Source organism: Eptesicus fuscus, chromosome 10 (assembly GCF_027574615.1).
Source record: "Eptesicus fuscus isolate TK198812 chromosome 10, DD_ASM_mEF_20220401, whole genome shotgun sequence".
In the NCBI taxonomy this organism is placed as follows: Eukaryota; Metazoa; Chordata; class Mammalia; order Chiroptera; family Vespertilionidae; genus Eptesicus; species Eptesicus fuscus.
The window spans coordinates 66,874,088-66,892,821 of record NC_072482.1 but is presented as its reverse complement, the minus strand read 5'-3'; the positions used below and the strand labels follow the sequence as shown (position 1 = coordinate 66,892,821).

At 36.0% G+C, this 18,734-nt stretch overlaps 1 protein-coding gene across 4 annotated transcripts in view; it reads left to right on the top strand.

Annotated features, from left to right (window-relative positions):
• The window catches only part of ADGB (androglobin), a 133,595-nt gene that overhangs the window by 14,629 nt on the left and 100,232 nt on the right, over positions 1–18,734 (top strand). For 3 of the 4 annotated variants that reach the window (XM_054722540.1, XM_054722542.1, XM_054722539.1), the window contains exons 2-7: positions 1,850–2,009; positions 5,937–6,029; positions 7,137–7,208; positions 8,920–9,129; positions 14,100–14,239; positions 17,708–17,794. In XM_054722540.1, the coding sequence (XP_054578515.1) occupies positions 1,850–2,009; positions 5,937–6,029; positions 7,137–7,208; positions 8,920–9,129; positions 14,100–14,239; positions 17,708–17,794 (762 nt within the window). The remainder of the gene's footprint in view (positions 1–1,849; positions 2,010–5,936; positions 6,030–7,136; positions 7,209–8,919; positions 9,130–14,099; positions 14,240–17,707; positions 17,795–18,734) is intronic. The other variant, XM_054722541.1, reaches the window with a different exon arrangement.

Here is an 18,734-nt window from a genome sequence, read left to right as displayed (position 1 = left end):
TTTTAAAAATATGTTTAAAATATATTTTTAAAATATATTCTTTTTAAATTACAAAATTTTAGTCATGTCATCTTATACTTCTGCTCAAAACCCTCCTTTGCTTCCCATCTCCCTCAGACTAACAACCAATGCTCTTACTTTGGCGTAGATCATCTTTACAATCTTAGCATCTCCTGTTATCTCTCATAATCTGCCCCCACCTTCCCTTCAGCCACACTGACCTCTAGATCATTCTTCAAATAAGCCAGGATGCTCTCTGCATCTGGAATATCCTTCCTTGCTCTTTGGACTTGCTGTTCCTTGTGTCCAGAACATTCTTTCCATAGATAACCACACAGCTTGATTATTTTCTTTCACTGTTTACTTCAATATTACCTGGTCATAGAACACTTTTCTTGATCACTGTATTAAAACTTGGGTATCTTACCTCTTCAGTTCCTTCATCCTGTTTTTATTTCCCCTTAACATTCCCCACTTTCTAATATACTGTATATTTTACTTAAATTATGCCTTTTATTTTGTGTCTCCACCCACTAGGACAGTGGTCAGCAAACTCATTAGTCAACAGAGCCAAATATCAACAGTACAACGATTGAAATTTCTTTTGAGAGCCAAAATTTTTAAACTTAAACTTCTTCTAACGCTACTTCTTCAAAATAGACTCGCCCAGGCCGTGGTATTTTGTGGAAGAGCCACACTCAAGGGGCCAAAGAGCCACATGTGGCTCGCGAGCCGCAATTTGCCAACCACGGCACTAGGATATGAACTCCATAAGCGTAGATTTTAGTTTGGTTTATTTCTTATTCTAGGGACTAGTGCAGGGTTGTAGCCTCATGTGTAGTTAAAACTTGAACAATTAAACAAGATGCCTATTTTAGACTTTAAAATTCATAAAAATAAAAACTCAAGGTTTAGAGATGTGAAACTGTAATACACTAATAATGAGAGTATAAATCAAGTCCAACTTTTCTATAGAAAATTAGTCAAAATATATCATAAGCTATAAATATGCATATATTTTGGTAGAGTCTCTTTATTAAAAGCCATCCTAAGGAAATAATTAATAATGCATAGCAATAATGCATGTCCATATTTAAAAAATAGTCATTAGGCTTGTTTTTAATAGTGAAAAAATTTTAAGCCAATACCCTCAAATTTCTAAAATAGAAGCTTAATTAAAGGAAAGGCAGTGTATTCATATAATGAAATATTATGCAATCATTAAATTCATACTTAGATAAATATTTATTGATCTGGGCACTATTAACAATATGCTGATAAGTGGGTAAAAGCAGTCTATAAAAAGAGTATGCTGAATGATGTCATCTTTGAAGAAAATATGTATATTCTTGTATACTAGCTTAAGGAAATGGGCAGTTGTTAATGTGGTTTCTAGAATGGATTGGGTATGCCCTTCTTATTTACCTGATTTGTTAAATTTTCTTTTTAAATAATGATCACATGGTACTTTTATCCTGAGAAAAATAAAAATTACGTTTGTACTAATCTCCAGAAAGCTATTAGTATTATACATGTAAAGGATTTTCAAGTGGAAATTGTATATAAATATTTCCCTATGTGGCATCTTATAGGTTTATGATGAATGTCCTGCATTAGTAAGTAGGGACTAATGTACAACATTTATTTATGGAATTGTCTGTTTGGGATATTTCAGTCAATAGAACCCTAACATGTGGAAGCTGTATGGACATAGGTATGACTGTATTGAAAAATGCATTTACCATGACTGCTGACAAGAGAATTACATTTATGTCATGCAATTAATCTAACATTTCATCTCAGAGATTTGAATTAAAACTAACCCACCTCCCTCCTGCTCTGTCTCTAGTCAGTACTCTTTTGGTAGTAATACACAAAGTACTGTTGAACAGAAGAAGTGGAAATTCCCAATCTGGCCAGAATGGAATGAAATTGACATAAATACAGAAAAGTGGGATGCAGGCAAAATTGGAAAAGAAAAAGACAAAGCAGGAAAAAGCCCTGTATTTGTAAGTAAATTTGAAGGTCACTAGATTTCATTTTGGTCTTTAACTCTACAATAGAAAAAGATTTGCTAACCTGTAAGTGTACTCATTTTTCTCCACAGCCTCAATTCAAAAGAGAACTTCTGTTTTTGTCCTCATCCTACCTTGTCATCCAAACTTAGTCCTGAGCTTTGGTGGATCACACTTGAATAAATGGGACAAGAGAGATGACCAAAGAGGCATAATGAAATAAAAGCGAAATTGATAGGACAGGTTAGCTAGTGGGTTTTGGACAGAGTTGGGAACCAGGCATTTCCTTAACCAGGCTGTGGTTTAGAAAATAAGAGACCTCTGCAGACTTGTGAGCTGTTATTTGGAGTTTACAGGAAAGATAGTTGTTTTGTTTTAAAGAGAGTGAGAGAGTGTTACAGAATGGCTAGGGTGAACTCTGGTGTCTTTATTTATATAGAGTACTCTGAAATAGTACTTAGTGGCATTTACATTTTGTTCATAAAATGCAGAATCCCAAACTGTATGATTCATATCAGTAACTTGTTTACAAAATATATTCAATGCATATTACTAATTTCTGCCTCTCAGTACTTGAGCAATTTCACATTAGCAATGTGTGTGGGAATGCATTCTTTATACCACACCTAAGTTGATTATGGAACTCTTAGGTGCAGAGGGCTTTTTAACATTCTGGGTCCAAATGAAAAAAGTCACATTTTACATATTTTTAAATATGTTTATTGATTTTTTTTCTTTAGAGAGAGAGAGAGAAATGTGAGAGGGAAACATTGATTGGTTGCCTCCTGCTAGGGATCTAGCCTAAAACCTGGGCAATGTGCCCTGATTGGGAATCGAACCAGCAACCTTTCAGTGCAAGGGACGATGCCCAACCAACTGAGACATACCATCCAGGGCTATTTTACATATTTTAATAGCATTCCAAACTTTTGGAGACTGTATGTAAGTTTACATCAGGAAGGTAGTTTGTGTAAATTCTTAGTGAAGCCGGTGAGCACAGCAGTGCCAAGCAGTACCATCTGGGACAGAACCTTGCTCCCCTACCCCAATTCTGTTCCTCAGCATCAGCATTCATGGCTTGGGAAGCAGCAGTCCCTCCACTGGAGTGAGTGGTGGACACTGCAAGGCTTGAGATTACATTTCTGTGGTATATTGGCACAAGAGCTCTTAGCCATGATTTGCAGCATTGATTTTTTTTACCAGGGTTAATTGCCTTAAGCATCAATCCATAGCAGATATCCTTGAAACTTTACAGAAAGCAGCTACTTTGGATGCGAGGCTAGTGATCAGGGTATCAGCCTCAGATGGATTAAACCTTCCCTGCAAGCCCAGAGTTCAGCTAAATGATGGCAATGAAAGGACATGATGGGTGAACCAAACTGAGAAGTATACGATGACGTATTGCAAGGTGGATATAAGAAATATACCTAAAATAAAGTGAAATGGAAAAGTTACCATTAACTTAATGTGAGGGGTTCAAATCCTATAGGAAAGGGAATCAAACCAGGATTAGCCCCACATTCACCTTGGTTTTGTTTATTTGTTTCTCTCAAAGACATTTATCAATTTAAGTCATGGTAATTAGAGTCCAAGTACAGACTAAGGCCTTGGGGCTCGTATCAGAAGGGAGAGAATCATTAAGGGCTGCCAAAGTAGGCAGAACTTGTCCAAAATCCTAGCGGTAACTACAGAGAAGTGATCTGAAAATTTTGCATATAATTTTATTTTGAGACATTTGCCCAACTTCTAAGCTATGTATTTGAAGCTTTTGCTGCTGAGAAAATGAGTAAAAAAGTTAGTAGTTTGAAGGCTAAATAACTGGGAAAAGAATTAGAGAATTCCTGGTACTATTGCCAGAAATTGGAATTCAGGGTACACCAAGGGAAAGGACCCTGATAAACACTCCATCCTTTCAAGTAGGACTGCACTGTGTTCTATATTGAGGAAGGGCAAACCAAATTTACACCAGCCTTACCAAATCCTGAGGCCCATTCTTGACTGGGTCAAGTTCGTCTTGTACTCTGTCTGCCAGAAGAGAATAAAATCCTCCTCTCTGGAGCAAGACGTTATTATTTAGAGCCCATAAAACTTTATGTTCAGTGTATAGCATACAATCAATTTTACTAGACATGAAGATAAATAGAACCAAGCAACTGAAAACCAAGAGGAAAAACCAGGTAATATAATCAGAACCATGGGTGACTCTGATTTTTGAATTGTCAGATAGAGGACTTTAACCAAATTAATATTTTCAAGGAAAATATTAAAATATTAAAAATGGGAGGGAATCCCAGAAGTCTAATACAGCTTCTGGAAACCTCAGCCTATTTTTAAAAAACTCATTCGTGAATCATTTGACTTGATGTTGGGGTTGCCTTTGTCTCCATCTAAATTATTCCAGTATCTTAAATGTGTCAATAAACCACATGCTCCAGATACATATAGACACTTAGCTTTAAAGCTTAGATGATGCCCTCAAATATAACCCATTCTCAGGACACACCAGCATTGGGATAAAAATATGATTACCATGAAAATCACAAAATAGTATTTATTCTCCCCCACCCCCATTCATTAATATGAAATTTAGTTACCTTTTTTCCCTGTGCAGATAGTTCATATTTCTTAAGTATTTTGTTTGTACTCCTACCACTTTTCATGTTATTTCTTTTAAGGAGCTACACACACACACACACACACACACACACACACCCACACACACCTTTATGAGCTGTGAAAACTTTTACACAGTAGCTGCCTGAAGCCTCTCTAACTTACTAGACCACTAATATTTGTGAGTAGACTCTTAGATATCATTCTTTCTTCAGAACTCACTAATTGACCTCAAAATTTAATTAATTAATTTAATTTGGGGCATTTATCCCACGGAATGTAAATATGTTCACATAGCACCTGTAACCTGTACACAAATGTTCACAGCAGCTTTATTAGTAACAGCCTCGAACTGGAAACCATCCAGATGTTCTTCAATGGACAGATGGTAAGCAAACAAATAGCCAGATCATGAACTATTGCTCAACAATTAACAAGAACAAACTATTGATACATACAACAACTTGGATGAAATGAATCTCCAGAGAATTGGGCTGAGAGGGGATAAAAATGGGTCCAAAAGGCTACATACTCTATGATTCCATTCATATAACATGATGGAAATGGCATAATTATGGAAATAGGACCCAGATTAGAGATTGCTAGGTGGTAGGGATTAAGCACAGGGTGTAGAGTTTAGGGTAGGTGTGGCTATAAAAGGGCATAGGAAGGACCCTTGTGCTGATGAAATTGTTCTGTATCTTGACCTTGTCTATATCCTGGTTGTGATATTGTAGTATAGTTTTGCAAGATGTTACCATTGGGAAAAGAGAAAGCAGGAACTCTCATATTATTTCACACAATGGAATGTGAATGTATAATTATCTCAAAATAACAACATTAATGAAAACAATAAATGAAAGTCAAATCAAAGGTACACATTGCATATACATATTATCTTCTTTATGGATTCTAACAGTTGACAAATAAACTTGTTCAGTTTTCTCCATTAAGTTAAACACAGCAACAAAACAAAACAGTATTTTCAGAGGGAAGGAACTCCATATCTGGCCTCTCCAAAATGGTTTTCCCTCCATTCCTACTTCACATTCCAAAGAAGCTCATGCTTGCTTGTACTGTTTCTTCTGCGATCAAAATGCTACTCGACAATCAAGGTCTCATGAATTAAATACAGTATCACTAACTTCAGTATTTTCCAAATATTTCATAAACTAGCTCTGAGAACAAACATATGCAATGCTCTATAAATGCCTTTTTATTGATCTGTGCATTATTAATTTTTAAGATTGAGTTGTTTTTATTTTAATAAAACCATATAGAGATAAAACTCAGTGTATTTTTATGTAGCATTGTTTTGAAGACCCTGAAGGCAAGATTGAATTACCGCCATCACTGAAAGTTTATTCCTGGAAACGTCCACAGGATTTTTTATTGAATCGGGTAAGAAGTATTTTTATTTATTAAACAAAATATATATTAATGATGGCATGCAATATGCTAATTATGAAAATCTACATTTTTAAACAAGTTAGGATAATTTTTTCTTGTGGTATTCAATAATAATAAGTAATTGCATTTTGGCATTTAAATTAGAAATAAATGTTTATCGGTATAGTTGAATATTGCTTGTACTGATTTCCAAAAGAATATTGAAATTTTGTTTAGCGCCTCCAGTTTTCTTTTTCTTCTCCCCATGATGTCACATTATAGCCCTTAATTTCTGACAGACTTTCTCCTTTCTACTTTTTAGCAGGAACTTATATGGCATGAAGGTGGGTTTACTTTAGTGTTTATTAGCCTTAATTTTCAAGCCCAAGAGACTTGCATTTGGATCTCTCTATCCCAGGGATTGTTGAAGCACTTTCCAAGGGCCACCTTCATTTCTGGACCCTACGCCCAGCCACTTTAATCATATTGACTAGGACATCATCTGAGAAATCGTTATTTAAAATAGCACTTATGTACATGAAATATTAGACCCACTGGCCTATCTTCCTAATAGCTATGTTCATTGAAATATATTTGGTGTTTCCAAGTACTTAATTATCATTAATGCATTTTCCCCTTCTTGGATCTTTTATTACTTTTTAGTTAATGCATAGAAAATCAGTAGGCTTAATTAGTTACTAGTTAGCTAGTCAAATGGTTGCAATGGAGCTGATTCTTGCATACATTATGGAATCCATTGAATCTCTGTTTCTATACAAAGTAATTTTAACCCAAAAGTTTTATCTTTTATAAGCACTACCAATGCAAGAAAATATAATTTATCCACCATATTTGTCAATTACTGTTACTAGCTGAGGAAGTCAGATAATCCTACATTTAAAAACACTAAGATGAGAAAATGGAAAGATACATCTCTCTTCATCGGAGTATTTATGGAATGTCACCTGCACCTGTAACAGAAATAATGTGCTTACTTTTTGTCTCTAATTTCTCTGGTTGTAAGAGATGAAATCGGGTTTGGCCTGTGGACAGCACATGAGCTACATATCCTTTCTATTTCCTAAGGAATAATACCTTCTTTAAAATATTTTATTTCAGGTTCCAGTAGTTGTAAAGAATGAAACCCAGTTTGACTTGTTTTCAGTAAATGAACATTTACTCTGCAGTGAGGTATGTACAGAAGCACGAACTAAAGCCTCGTTGCAAAATGCCTTCCGGACCAGCTTAAGCAATTCCCAGTCTCACTTCTCCTTTGCTCACCTTTAAGTTTTGGTATAACTGAGCTGTGAATACACTGGACTTTCAAAGGGAAAGAGAAGCCTCTTTGCGTTCAGCAGGCAAATTGTGGGGAGCTGTTAGTATCAGCACTGCTTGGTCCGCTCTTCTGCCCGGTACTGGCTTCTCACAATCTAGGCTTTTCTCCTCCAGCTCCACATTCCTGGTAATTGACTTAAAGTTGCTCTCCGAGAGAGAGTAGGGTGTTATATTGTTTGATTTGCTAATATGAGGGAAATCATGGGGTGCTGTTTGATTGCAACACCTCCTCTAAACAAGCCAGATATTCAGCACAGCGGTCCTACTTCCTGTGGGGGTGCACTTCCCCACCTCCCCACCCTGCCTTTTATCCATCAGAAGCAGACTTGTTCCACTTCCCCACGGTAGTTATTCAGAGACAGGGGATTTCTGATGGTTTTCTTTTAAGACCAATTAGAGGAGTGGAACATAGTCATTATTGATTCAAACCCTTTGTCTTTCTTATGTTTAGTATTTCAACAAAACTATCTCCAAATTTATGAATCCTAAACATATATAGACTTTAGCTTTTTTATTTTTCAAGAGAGGAAATTATAAAATAATATATAGTATTGTCATATTTACAAGAGGATATCTGATTGGCCTTTTTCAACTTAACCAAAATAAAGCAAATTAAGAAAAACATAAACCTTATGAGGTGAGTTTCAAGTATTTAATCTGTAAATACCAGTGAGTAAAACATGAGATGAATATTTCAGAAAAGCTAGTACTACTGAGGGTAGTAATGGCTTTACTCAACATCCAGTTTGACACATAGATTTCTTATGTATTGTTTCTATTACAAAGAAGGCTGAAAAATAGATAGTTTAATCTACATTTAATAGATGAAAAACTGAAATTGATAGAGGTCGAAGTGACTTACTCAAGAACAGAAGGATTTGAAGGAGGATTCAAATCCTGGTCTCTATTTCTACTCCAAAGCTCAGCTCCCCACTGGGCCTTCCTGCATGTTTTTTAACACTGCAAATGGGAGTTTCACTTGGAGCAGTTCTGCATCTGTAGATCAACACATGAAATATGAGCTTAGAGTATATTTAAATGTGTGTGCAATTTTTACTTTTTCATGTCTCATTCCTTGTCTAATTAGTCTTATTGATAAGAAAGATAACTTTTTTTCTCAAACTTCTCAACATTCACAGAGAAGTAGCTCCCTCATTTATAAAGTTAATTTCAAAGTAAATCATTGTTGTCAGAAGCATTCAGGCGCACGCTCTCTCTCTCTCTCCCTCTCTCTCTCTCTCTCTCTCTCTCTCTCACACACACACACACACAGAATTATTCAAATGAAGGTCTATGTCAAATGGAGGTCATTGACAGTTTACTCTGGAAGACAGATCTTAGCTAAGAATATGTTTAATATTACATCTTTTAGCCTGTAATATGACAATACTTCCCCCAAACAAAAGCAAGATGTATGACTTTATTCTGCAGGTCAGTAATGAAAATGTGAACACATTACATATAAAATTTAATGTTATTATTGGAAGTAGGTTTTTAACTGATTTCTCCCCTAAATCACAGTGCCAACAACTGAAAAATAACTAACACTAATGGTTTTTGTCTCTAGTTGATGAGATGGATTATCAGCGAAATCTATGCAGTGTGGAAGATATTCAATGGGGCTTTTCTGAACAATAATTTTAAAGGGACTACAGGGGAACCTCCTCTTCCCATCTGGAAGCCCTGGGAACACATTTACTCTCTGTGCAAAGCCGTGAAGGGTCACATGCCTTTGTACAATAGCTATGGAAAGTATATTGTGAAACTTTACTGGATGGTAAGTTCATGTTCGTGTGCATTGAAATTCATTTTTTTCAACATCGAAATATTTCTGCCTGTGGGCTGATACCTAGGCTAATACAAAATGATGCAGTTTATGCAGGATATCAATCCGGTAGCTGCTGGGGGGAAATGTCCTGCATTCGTAATGTGGGATTAATAAGAAACAGTTGTTTCTCCTGTGATACCAGTGCCCTGTGCTTTTTAAACCGGTGCTTCATGAACCAGTTTGTGGGTTCAGGCAGGCAGGCTGGCTGCACAGGCAGGTGGATGCACTGGGCTCTCCCCCTTCCCCTGTTCTCTGTGATGTGCTGTCAGGGTCATGAGCAGGAGGACGCACTTGGGCATGGTCCACTCCTTCTCTCCTGGCACTTGCTGCTGCTGAGGAACCTGATGCCATAGTTTTTGTGTGTGTGTGTTTTTTTTGTCCTAAACTTGAGATTTGTTTTCATGTGAACAAACCTTACAGTGACACAGAAAGTGTTACCTCTGCCTAAAAGGAAGCCAGCGGGATAGTAAGAAGTACAAATAGAGAATCAAAAACCCCTCGGTTATTAGGACAAAGTAGACTCACACCACAGGTAGCAATGTGAGATTGTATTAGACACCTTTGGGATATTCATAAGGAAATGCTCTTTCTGAAGATCCAGAGTCCCGGGCAAGACCAGTGACATGATTTGCCGGTCTCCTTGTCCAAAAATGGTTAGCAATTTCAAGGCAGTGATAGCAGCACTTTAAACCAAATATGAGGCCCTTCTGAGTGTGGGGTCCTGTGTGAAAGGTCATATACCACGAAACTGGTCCTAGTCACTGAGAAGGTTCTTGCACATTTGAAGAAGTGGGGAAAGCATGAAGAGTTACACATTCCATTCTATATGTCTAAGAACATGACCTTTTCTTAATGAGGGCACGCCATCCATCTGGCTGGGATAGGGAATGTTGAAAGACCAATCCTTAGGAATTAAAAGGACCATGACAGTGGGAAGGTGAAAGTAAAGAAAACAAGCTTAGCCACTATTTTCCAAAATAGGATTTTGGGGTTTGTTTTTAGTATTCATAGCAAGACCATAGACCTTGAAAGTCAAAATGTTATTAGAAAAGCCCAGCCTGTGTGGCTCAGTGGTTGAGCATCAACCCATGACCAGAAGGTCACAGTTCAATTCCTGGTCAGAGCACATGCCTGGGTTGCGGACTCAAGGCAGCCAATCAGTGATTCTCTCTCATCATTGATGTTTCTATCTCTCTCCTCTCCTTTCCATATATGAAATTATTGAAATCGTATTTTTTAAAAAAGTTATTAGAAGAGAAAATAACTTCTTAAATTCCCTTATCTATTTATTTATCATCAGGAGGTAGGCTGGCAGACTAGACTTCAGTTTAAATGTGTGCAGAGGCATGAAGGAGAGGCTATGGCACTGAGAAAGTGGATTCCCAGTAGATACTGTTGAGGGATGATGGAAAGAAGGTAAACATGGGAAGAATGAAGAGCTCAGATGTCTGGGCATTTGGCCCCCAGTTCTGAACATTCACCTAAACCTGACTTGAGATGGAGTTTGAAGTTACTAAGAATTTCAAAACAGCATCAGCAAAACATTAAACCAATGTTATTAGTTTCAACCTCTTTCTCTCTCTCTCTCTCTCTCTCTCTCTCTCTCTCTCTCTCTCTCTCTGCTTCCTGACATCCTTCCTTCTTTTCAAATTTCTTTCCAGACAGATCAACATTGATTAATACTACATTCCTATTTTGCATAGAAAATGTGATTTATTTCTCTTTAACTATACTGATTCTTCACTATCCCAAACCTATTTAGATACAGAAATTTTTAAAAAATTGTATAGATAACATAGTCTGTCCTTGAGGTCTCAGAGCCTCTCTATATGAAATTCAAAGTTCAGATTTCCATACCAGTTTTTCCCATAAAAATATTCCGATTATTTCCAGTTTGGATTCTAAGTAAACAGCATCAAGGATCTTTGACACCAGCCAGACCAGAATATACTGAGTAGCACAAAGAACAGCGTTATGAAACAGAGCAGTTTTCTCTCTTCTTTCATCTGCAGTGATATATCTGGAATATATACAGTCTGGTCATGTACTTTCCAATGTCAGCATTCTTTTGGCTCCTTGAAAGAAACAAATTCATTATTGCTTTCCACTTGAAATATTCATTGCTCTTGGCAGCCTTCCCATGATTGTCCCAATGCTTTCATTTGTCTCTGAATAAACAGAAAACACACACATTGGGACCAATAATTTTCCCCAGTTGCCATCAATCTATTGGTAAAAAAAATGTATTAGCTTTTGTTTCTGATTAAACCTTGTACTTTTTAAGGACAATATTATTGTAGAATTCAGAGTTTATTGTTTTTATAGATTTTTATGGAGAAATGTAGGAATCCCTTTCCACGTCCCGCGTGGTCCAGGGTTCCGGTTCAGGGTTCGAGTTCTGGAGAAGGGCTGCACACAAATGAAAGGAGACTTGAAGAAATTCAATTTGGCGAAATGGGGGGCCAGGCAGTAGTCCAACTCTAGCGGGAGAACTACTGCTCTGGCCCTGCCATCCCTTTTATTGAGGTTTTGGGGAAAACATCTTAGCCAGGATAAACAGAAACTTACATGGGAAAAACAAAGGTGGAGGCTGCTTCAGCTAACAATGTCTCAACTAAAGGGTGAGTGGTTAGAGCAATTAAGGTTATTGACCAGCCTTCCTGGCTTCCTGTCAACATCTCTCTTTTAGTGAAACTGATTTGTTTCCGGCACAGAAAGAGAGGGAGAGAGAGAAAGAGAGAGAGAGACATCAATTTGTCATTGCACTTATTGATGCATTCGTTGGTTGATTCTTATCTGTGCCCTGACCAGGGATGAAACCTGCAACCTTGGCGTGTTGGGAAGATGCTCTAACCAACTGCGCTACCCGGCCAGGGCCGTTTCTTGAACTGTGGAGGTGCAGAAAACCTTTAGTGCTTCCATGGCCCAGCCCAGACCCCCTGAGTCAGTCTCTGGGCAGAGCCTGCAGTCTGCATTTGAAACAAACTCTCTCCCACCAGGGACATTTTTGTTGTTCTCTAAACCATATAAACAAGATATAGATCATGACAAATTATTTTTCTAACATGCAATTACTTTTTTTACAAAATATAAATTTTTAAATTCTTATTTCATTCTTATTAACATTCTACATGTTTTCAGTAAAACAAATTCAAACACTGTTAAAATGTTCAGAGTAGAAAATGAAAGTTCCCTGACTCTACCTATATAGACAATCACAGAAAATGATTTATGTATATCCTCCTAATTTTTTTCCTTAGAAACCTAAGCAAATCTACTACATATAATTTGTAGCACCAATAATATCATGTAGGAGTTATTGTTCTGTAAAGTATTTTTTTCCCTAACCATGGACATTTTTTATGCCAGTTTATCTACCTTGTACTCCATTGTTTAAATACAACAATGACTACACATATTTTGCTAATTTCATATGGACATTTATTTAAGTTATGGACCAGTGTTTCAGCAATACAAAAATAATACTGTAAAATAGCATCTTTGTGTATAGACCTTTGCCCATTTTCATGACTATTTTTTCTTGGATTTCTACATGTGTAATTAATTTTTCTGTCAAAATACATGCAAATTCTTAATGTTGATAAGTATACTTAGTTACTCTTTTGCTTTAATTTGTGTATACTTTATATTTCATATAATTGGAATTTAAGTCTGTTAATTTTTTGGGGGGGAGGGATTTGTTTCCCTTTTCCTGTCCTCCTGTGAGTTTCTTGAACATTTCATAGGATTCCATTTTGAGTTATCATCTATTAGTAAAGGAAGAAAAAGACATATAACCATCAAACCAGGCAATGTAAGTTTAGAGTTACAAGTGTCATACAAAGAAAGCATTTTTTTACTCTATTGCTCCTATCTACCTGGGGAAAATATACTGTTCCTTGACTTTTCATTTCAAATGCCACCTTCCTGTGAAGACATTAGCAAAATTAGTTATACTTCCTTTCCTGGTCCTAGAGCACTTTGAACATATGGAATTTCATATTGTTTCTTTCCTCGCTAAACTATAAGAATTGAATGGCATTGGCCCTGTGTTATGTCAGTCTTTGGATTCACAATGCTTATATCACTGCTGAAAATAGTCATTGGGTAAAGGAAGAATTCTATAATAAATTCTATATGTAAAACCAACGTTAACAAAAAATTTAGAGTTCATAATCATTAATGTTATCATTGCTTCAAGCTTTTAATTATTAAGTAATATGCATATAGGTGAATGTATAATGATTGTATTAAATAAGGTATTAATTAACTTCATGTTAAAAATTAGATCTTTAATTACAAGTGGGAGTAATATGATCATTAGAAACATAAGATCACTGAGTTTAATAAATAATAATTACTAAAGTTACATTTAGAGAATTTTTATTATGACTATATTAAATTATTTAATTATGCCCAAATTCATTCATGGTTGTATAATGTTTTGATTCTGTTATTTGAAACACTTTAATTTACTGCATTATGTAGGATGGGACATCCAAGAATATGTTTACAAGACCTCATAAATAAAGACAGATGATTAACTTTGTCCTTATTTGAATGCACTATAATTACATTAAGTAAAATAATAAGCCAAAACCCTCAGCCAGAGTAGTACTAAAGACCAGTATGTCAGTCTTTAGATGTAAGAAGTTAAAATAAAATTGTAAAACAAAAAATATAAAACAGTAAATAATGATGTCAGTAGTATACAAGGTGGGGCAAAAATAGGTTTACAGTTGTTTGTTTGGAAAATAATACAATAATTAATGAATAATAATCCAAGAATAAACTCTGTGTCACATATAATTGCAAACCTATTTTTGCCCCCCCCCCCCCGCTCCTCCTCCCCACATAATGATGTATGAGTGAAAAGAACATAAATCATTGTTGGTATATTTCTTTCTTCTCATTTTTAGGGTTGCTGGAGAAAGATAACCATTGATGACTTTCTGCCTTTTGATGAAGATAACAATCTATTGCTTCCAGCTACAACTTGTGAACTTGAACTCTGGCCAATGCTTTTGTCTAAAGCTATCATTAAGCTGGCAAATGTTGAGTATGTAGAATGTGGAATTATCACTCACTTGTATAAGAACAAAAAGGCAACCCACAGTAAAAACAACAGTACCACATCTATATCCCACAGCTTTATTTTTTTGATTAATTTTTAAAAACTTTCTTTTCAAACAGTGTAAATTTTTTTATGTAAAAATGTATATGCCAAAGTCACTAATTTGAAGTCTTGGGTTAGCCAGCAATCAAATAAAATTCCCCCCAGTAAAAGTATTCAAGAAAACTAGTCTATATTCAATGCTCTCTATGAATGGAAAGTCAACCCCAGAAACGAATGCTTCAGCTTAAGGAGAGAAAGAAGTTGTTTTGTAGAGGAAAATACTGGCTCATCTAAATACTGAATAATATGCTGGGATCCAGTTAAAGGGTTAGGTCTATCTGTGCAACAATAATGTGCTAATCTTGAAAACCCTGAACCGTTTTGAAGGATGCCAACATGCTCCTCATGCTGTTGATAACATTGGTCCCTTTTAATACATTCCTGGTGTTAACTATTCATATTTATTCAATATCCTTATGAAACCTGCTTGCATCCTGCATGACTTGTGTACCAGCATAGATGAGGGATTTCTGCTATGTTTATTCTCTCAGTTTCCACGCCCAGAGACCTGTGGTCATTCCATCTCCGACCTAGTGATGCAAACAGGCGTAGATGCTTGAGTTGCCGACGCATGGTTACTTTGTGTCTTTGTTTGGGGGGAGAATGCTCACTTCCACTGCACCAGGTTGAATTTGACATACCCCTCCCCTCACAATGTGTCCTAATAGCTCAGTGTTCAGCAGAACACAGGCTTTAACAGGTCACATCTGCCATTTGCTCAAAGCCCAGCGCTCCCCCTTCTGTAAACACAGCAAGATCAGTCAGAAGGCAGGCCTGCTCTTCCTGGATTTTCTTTGGCTCAGCTTCCTTTTTCTCCCCCAAGGCTAAACAACAAAACCACTCCTCCTGCCATCCTCTTCATCCCCCCCTTTTTCTTAACAACCCTCAATTTCCCATTGGGAATTTGTTCCACCCAGCTTGCAGTGCTTCTTTTCAATAATTAAAGAAAAACAACCTTATTCCATAATTTTTTTTGGTGTCCTAGGACACACTGCAGTTTATGTATGACAGTTTTCATGGATTTACAGGTTTTTATAATCTAGTTTTCATAAAACTAACCCTAAAATAAAAAATAAAATATGGTGATGCTAGTAATCTCTCTAAATTATGAGATTCCTTCAAGTTTTCTTGTCTGTCATTCAGAGCAAGAGAGAGACCAGTGTCAATCTATTTATTAATTAGTAGTAAATCTTAATTAATGTTTTATTTTCTATAAAAATAACTCTAAGGCCCTAGCCAGTTTGGCTCAGTGGATAGAGCATCAGCTCATGGACCCAAGGGTCCCAGGTTCAATTCTGGTCAAGGGCATGTACCTAGGTTGCAGGCTCAATCCCCGGCCCCAGTTCTTGGTGCATGTGGGGGGCAATCAATCGATGTGTCTCTCTCACATCAATGTTTCTCTCTCTTAGTCTCTCTCCCTTCCACTCTCTCTAAAAATCAATAATCAATGGAAAAATATCCTTGGGTGAGGATTAACAAAAAAATAATAATTTAAAAATAACTCTAAGTTCAAAAATGTTCTTCCTGTAAAATAAATAAATACTCATCCAATATCTTTCTAGGTAGCTGAACACTATTAAGTATTCACACTGGTGACAACTATGTTTATTTTATTTATTTTTATTATTTATTTAATTATCAATCCTCACCACAGGATATTTTTCCATTGATTTTTAGGGAGAGTAGAAGAGAGAGGGAAAGACAGAGAGAAACATTGATGTGAGACAAACATACCAATTGGTTGCCTCCTTCACGCGCCCAGACCAGGGCCTGGGCCGGGAGGACCCTGCAACCAAGGTACGTGCCCTTGATAGAAATCAAACCCGGGACCCTTTAGTCCACAAGCCAATGCTCTACCCACTGAGCCAAACTGGCTAAGGCTATGTTTGTTTATTTTGAAAGAAAATAATGTTCCTAAATGTCAAACCTCACCTGAAGTTCTGAGAATTAAAGCTGCAAGGTCTCTATTCTGAACCAGAATCCCTTGTTTGGTCTCTCCATCAGCAAAGCCCAGCACATCATAGGCACTCAATTCAAATTTGTTTAATCAATGAATACATAATGGTGTTTTAAACTAATATTTGAAATTAATCTTTTAAAATAGTAAGTTGATTTTTTTTCTGTCAGTAATTTCTTGATGTGGAGTTTAAAACTTAATTTGAAAATTAGTGTTAATGTGTTTTATGAAGCATTAAAGGCATGACCTGAATAAATGGAGTGGCATTTTGTCTTTCTTAAAGCTATAGTTCAATAGAATTTTCTAGCAACTTGAGTAATAGAATTATTGTCATTTTTAAAAAATAAATAAGTCCAGCTTGGAAATAAAAGATCAGACTAAACGTAAGACATTTCTTAGGCTTTCAAATATAATGGTACAACTTATATTTGTCTACAAATTTTTCTCAGATTATATTTATTGTCATATGAATTTTAGCTTTCTACATTAAAAATTAATATTTAGTAGTTGTTTCAATATCACTGTGAGATATGTAAAGGAAAAAGCATTATTTATATGAGACTTTTACAGTCAATTCTTAAATATGATTATCCAAAGAAGAATTTAGACTAAACTATGAATTATCTCAATAGATACTTGTTATCTTTGAGATATGTAGATGCATCAATCCATCTATCATCACCACATGGTCGACTAAAGCTGTGACTCCTGGGCAGAAGAGGGATTTGCCTGTTACTATAAATGGATTAATCTTGTCAGAAAAAAGGGAAAAAAAAACTAAAATGAGAAGAGTGACATTTGGTCAATCACAATGTCATTTGATTTTATGCTATGGTGGCAAATTCACTGGTTTGTATAGGATAGAACAGCTGTTTGCAGTTTCTCTGAAATTATCTAATAATTTAATTAAGGGTGTCTGATGCCCATCTTGACCTGCCATATAAGAGACTCACAATACACAGCTTCATAGGCATCTTAGAATAATTACTAAAACCAGAAACATAAAGTCACTGTTCTATTTTTAAAAGAACAACATGACAATATATTGAATATATAAAATATATAATATATTATCTGTATATATTTTAACATAGATCACATATATGAATATGTTTTATGTATATGACAGTAATCTTAATTTATGTCTTTTAAAAATAAAGCTTATAATCATGTTTTGTAAATAGATATGACATTTCATCATTGGATCTACTTAAGTGCTTTACCAAAACAAGTAATCTGACTGTTGGAATAGTATTTTCTTGTGCTATAATGTTTAACCAGTATGACCCCTACATTCATTATTATGTCACTATTTAATAGAGATTCCTACTTCTTATATATCTCTCTACGCTTTCAAATTTATTAACTGTACTACTGTGCATTTGCTTCTTTAGCATCCATATAATAGAGAAGAGAGAGCTGGGAGAGTCCACCATTATTCATGCACTTACAGGATGGCTACCGGAAGTCATTCCTCTCCAGTAGGTTTGACCATTAACTTACTTGTGGGGTTTTTTCTTTCTCCCCTTGTAAAGTTTCTTTAACCAAAACATTTGTGCTTTTTAAGAAAATTTCAAGAAAAGTTACATTTTATAAAAATGTTGGGGAGAATAACATTTTATAGTTTTATATAAAATTCTTTGAGAATTTCAAGACAAGAGACTATGCTTTCCACATTGTATATTCTTGGCTTTTTTTGTCATGAATTAATTGACTGTATATGTGTTAGTTTATTTCTGGGCTCTCTATTCTGTTTCACTGATCTATGTGTCAGTACTAAATAGAATGTTAGCTGTGGGCTTGTCATATATGGTCTTTACGTTGAGATATGCTCTTTCTATACTCAAGTATTTGAGAATATTTATCATAAATGAATGATGCATGACAAAGGGTGTATAAAGATAGTGCCTGCCCACCAGTCTGTGGAGAGAATTACAGTTGGCCCTTAGATGTGTGTTTAATTATAAGTCTGCCCCTCAGGCCAATGCATTAAAATAAGCAAATAAGCCTCTTTCATAGAAAGTTTGCTGCCTCTGCACTGGGCTTGGGGTGGGCAAGTCTGTGGAATCTTTTTAAGAACTATTTCTGAGAATACTATAGCCTCATGAGTCTTTGGATGCAATCCCCATGAGCTTTCAAAGCTAGATGTTTTGTGGGCTCATTTATTAGGGGAAGGTCTTAAAAGTTTGGGTGCCAGATGTGAGTTTCAAACCCTTTGCACCTCAGGGATAAACTCAGGGTTGCGAGTTCCCTCCAGTTGTGGGTCACCATGCTGGGTTTATGGCGATATTACACCTCAGTCTCTCCTACCTGCATCAATGTGGGTTTATTCTCATTTACCAGATGTGTAGGAGACACTCAGCTACTGTTCCCCCCCCCCCCCCCAGAGGTAACTATTTTATATGTACCTGTAGATTCAGG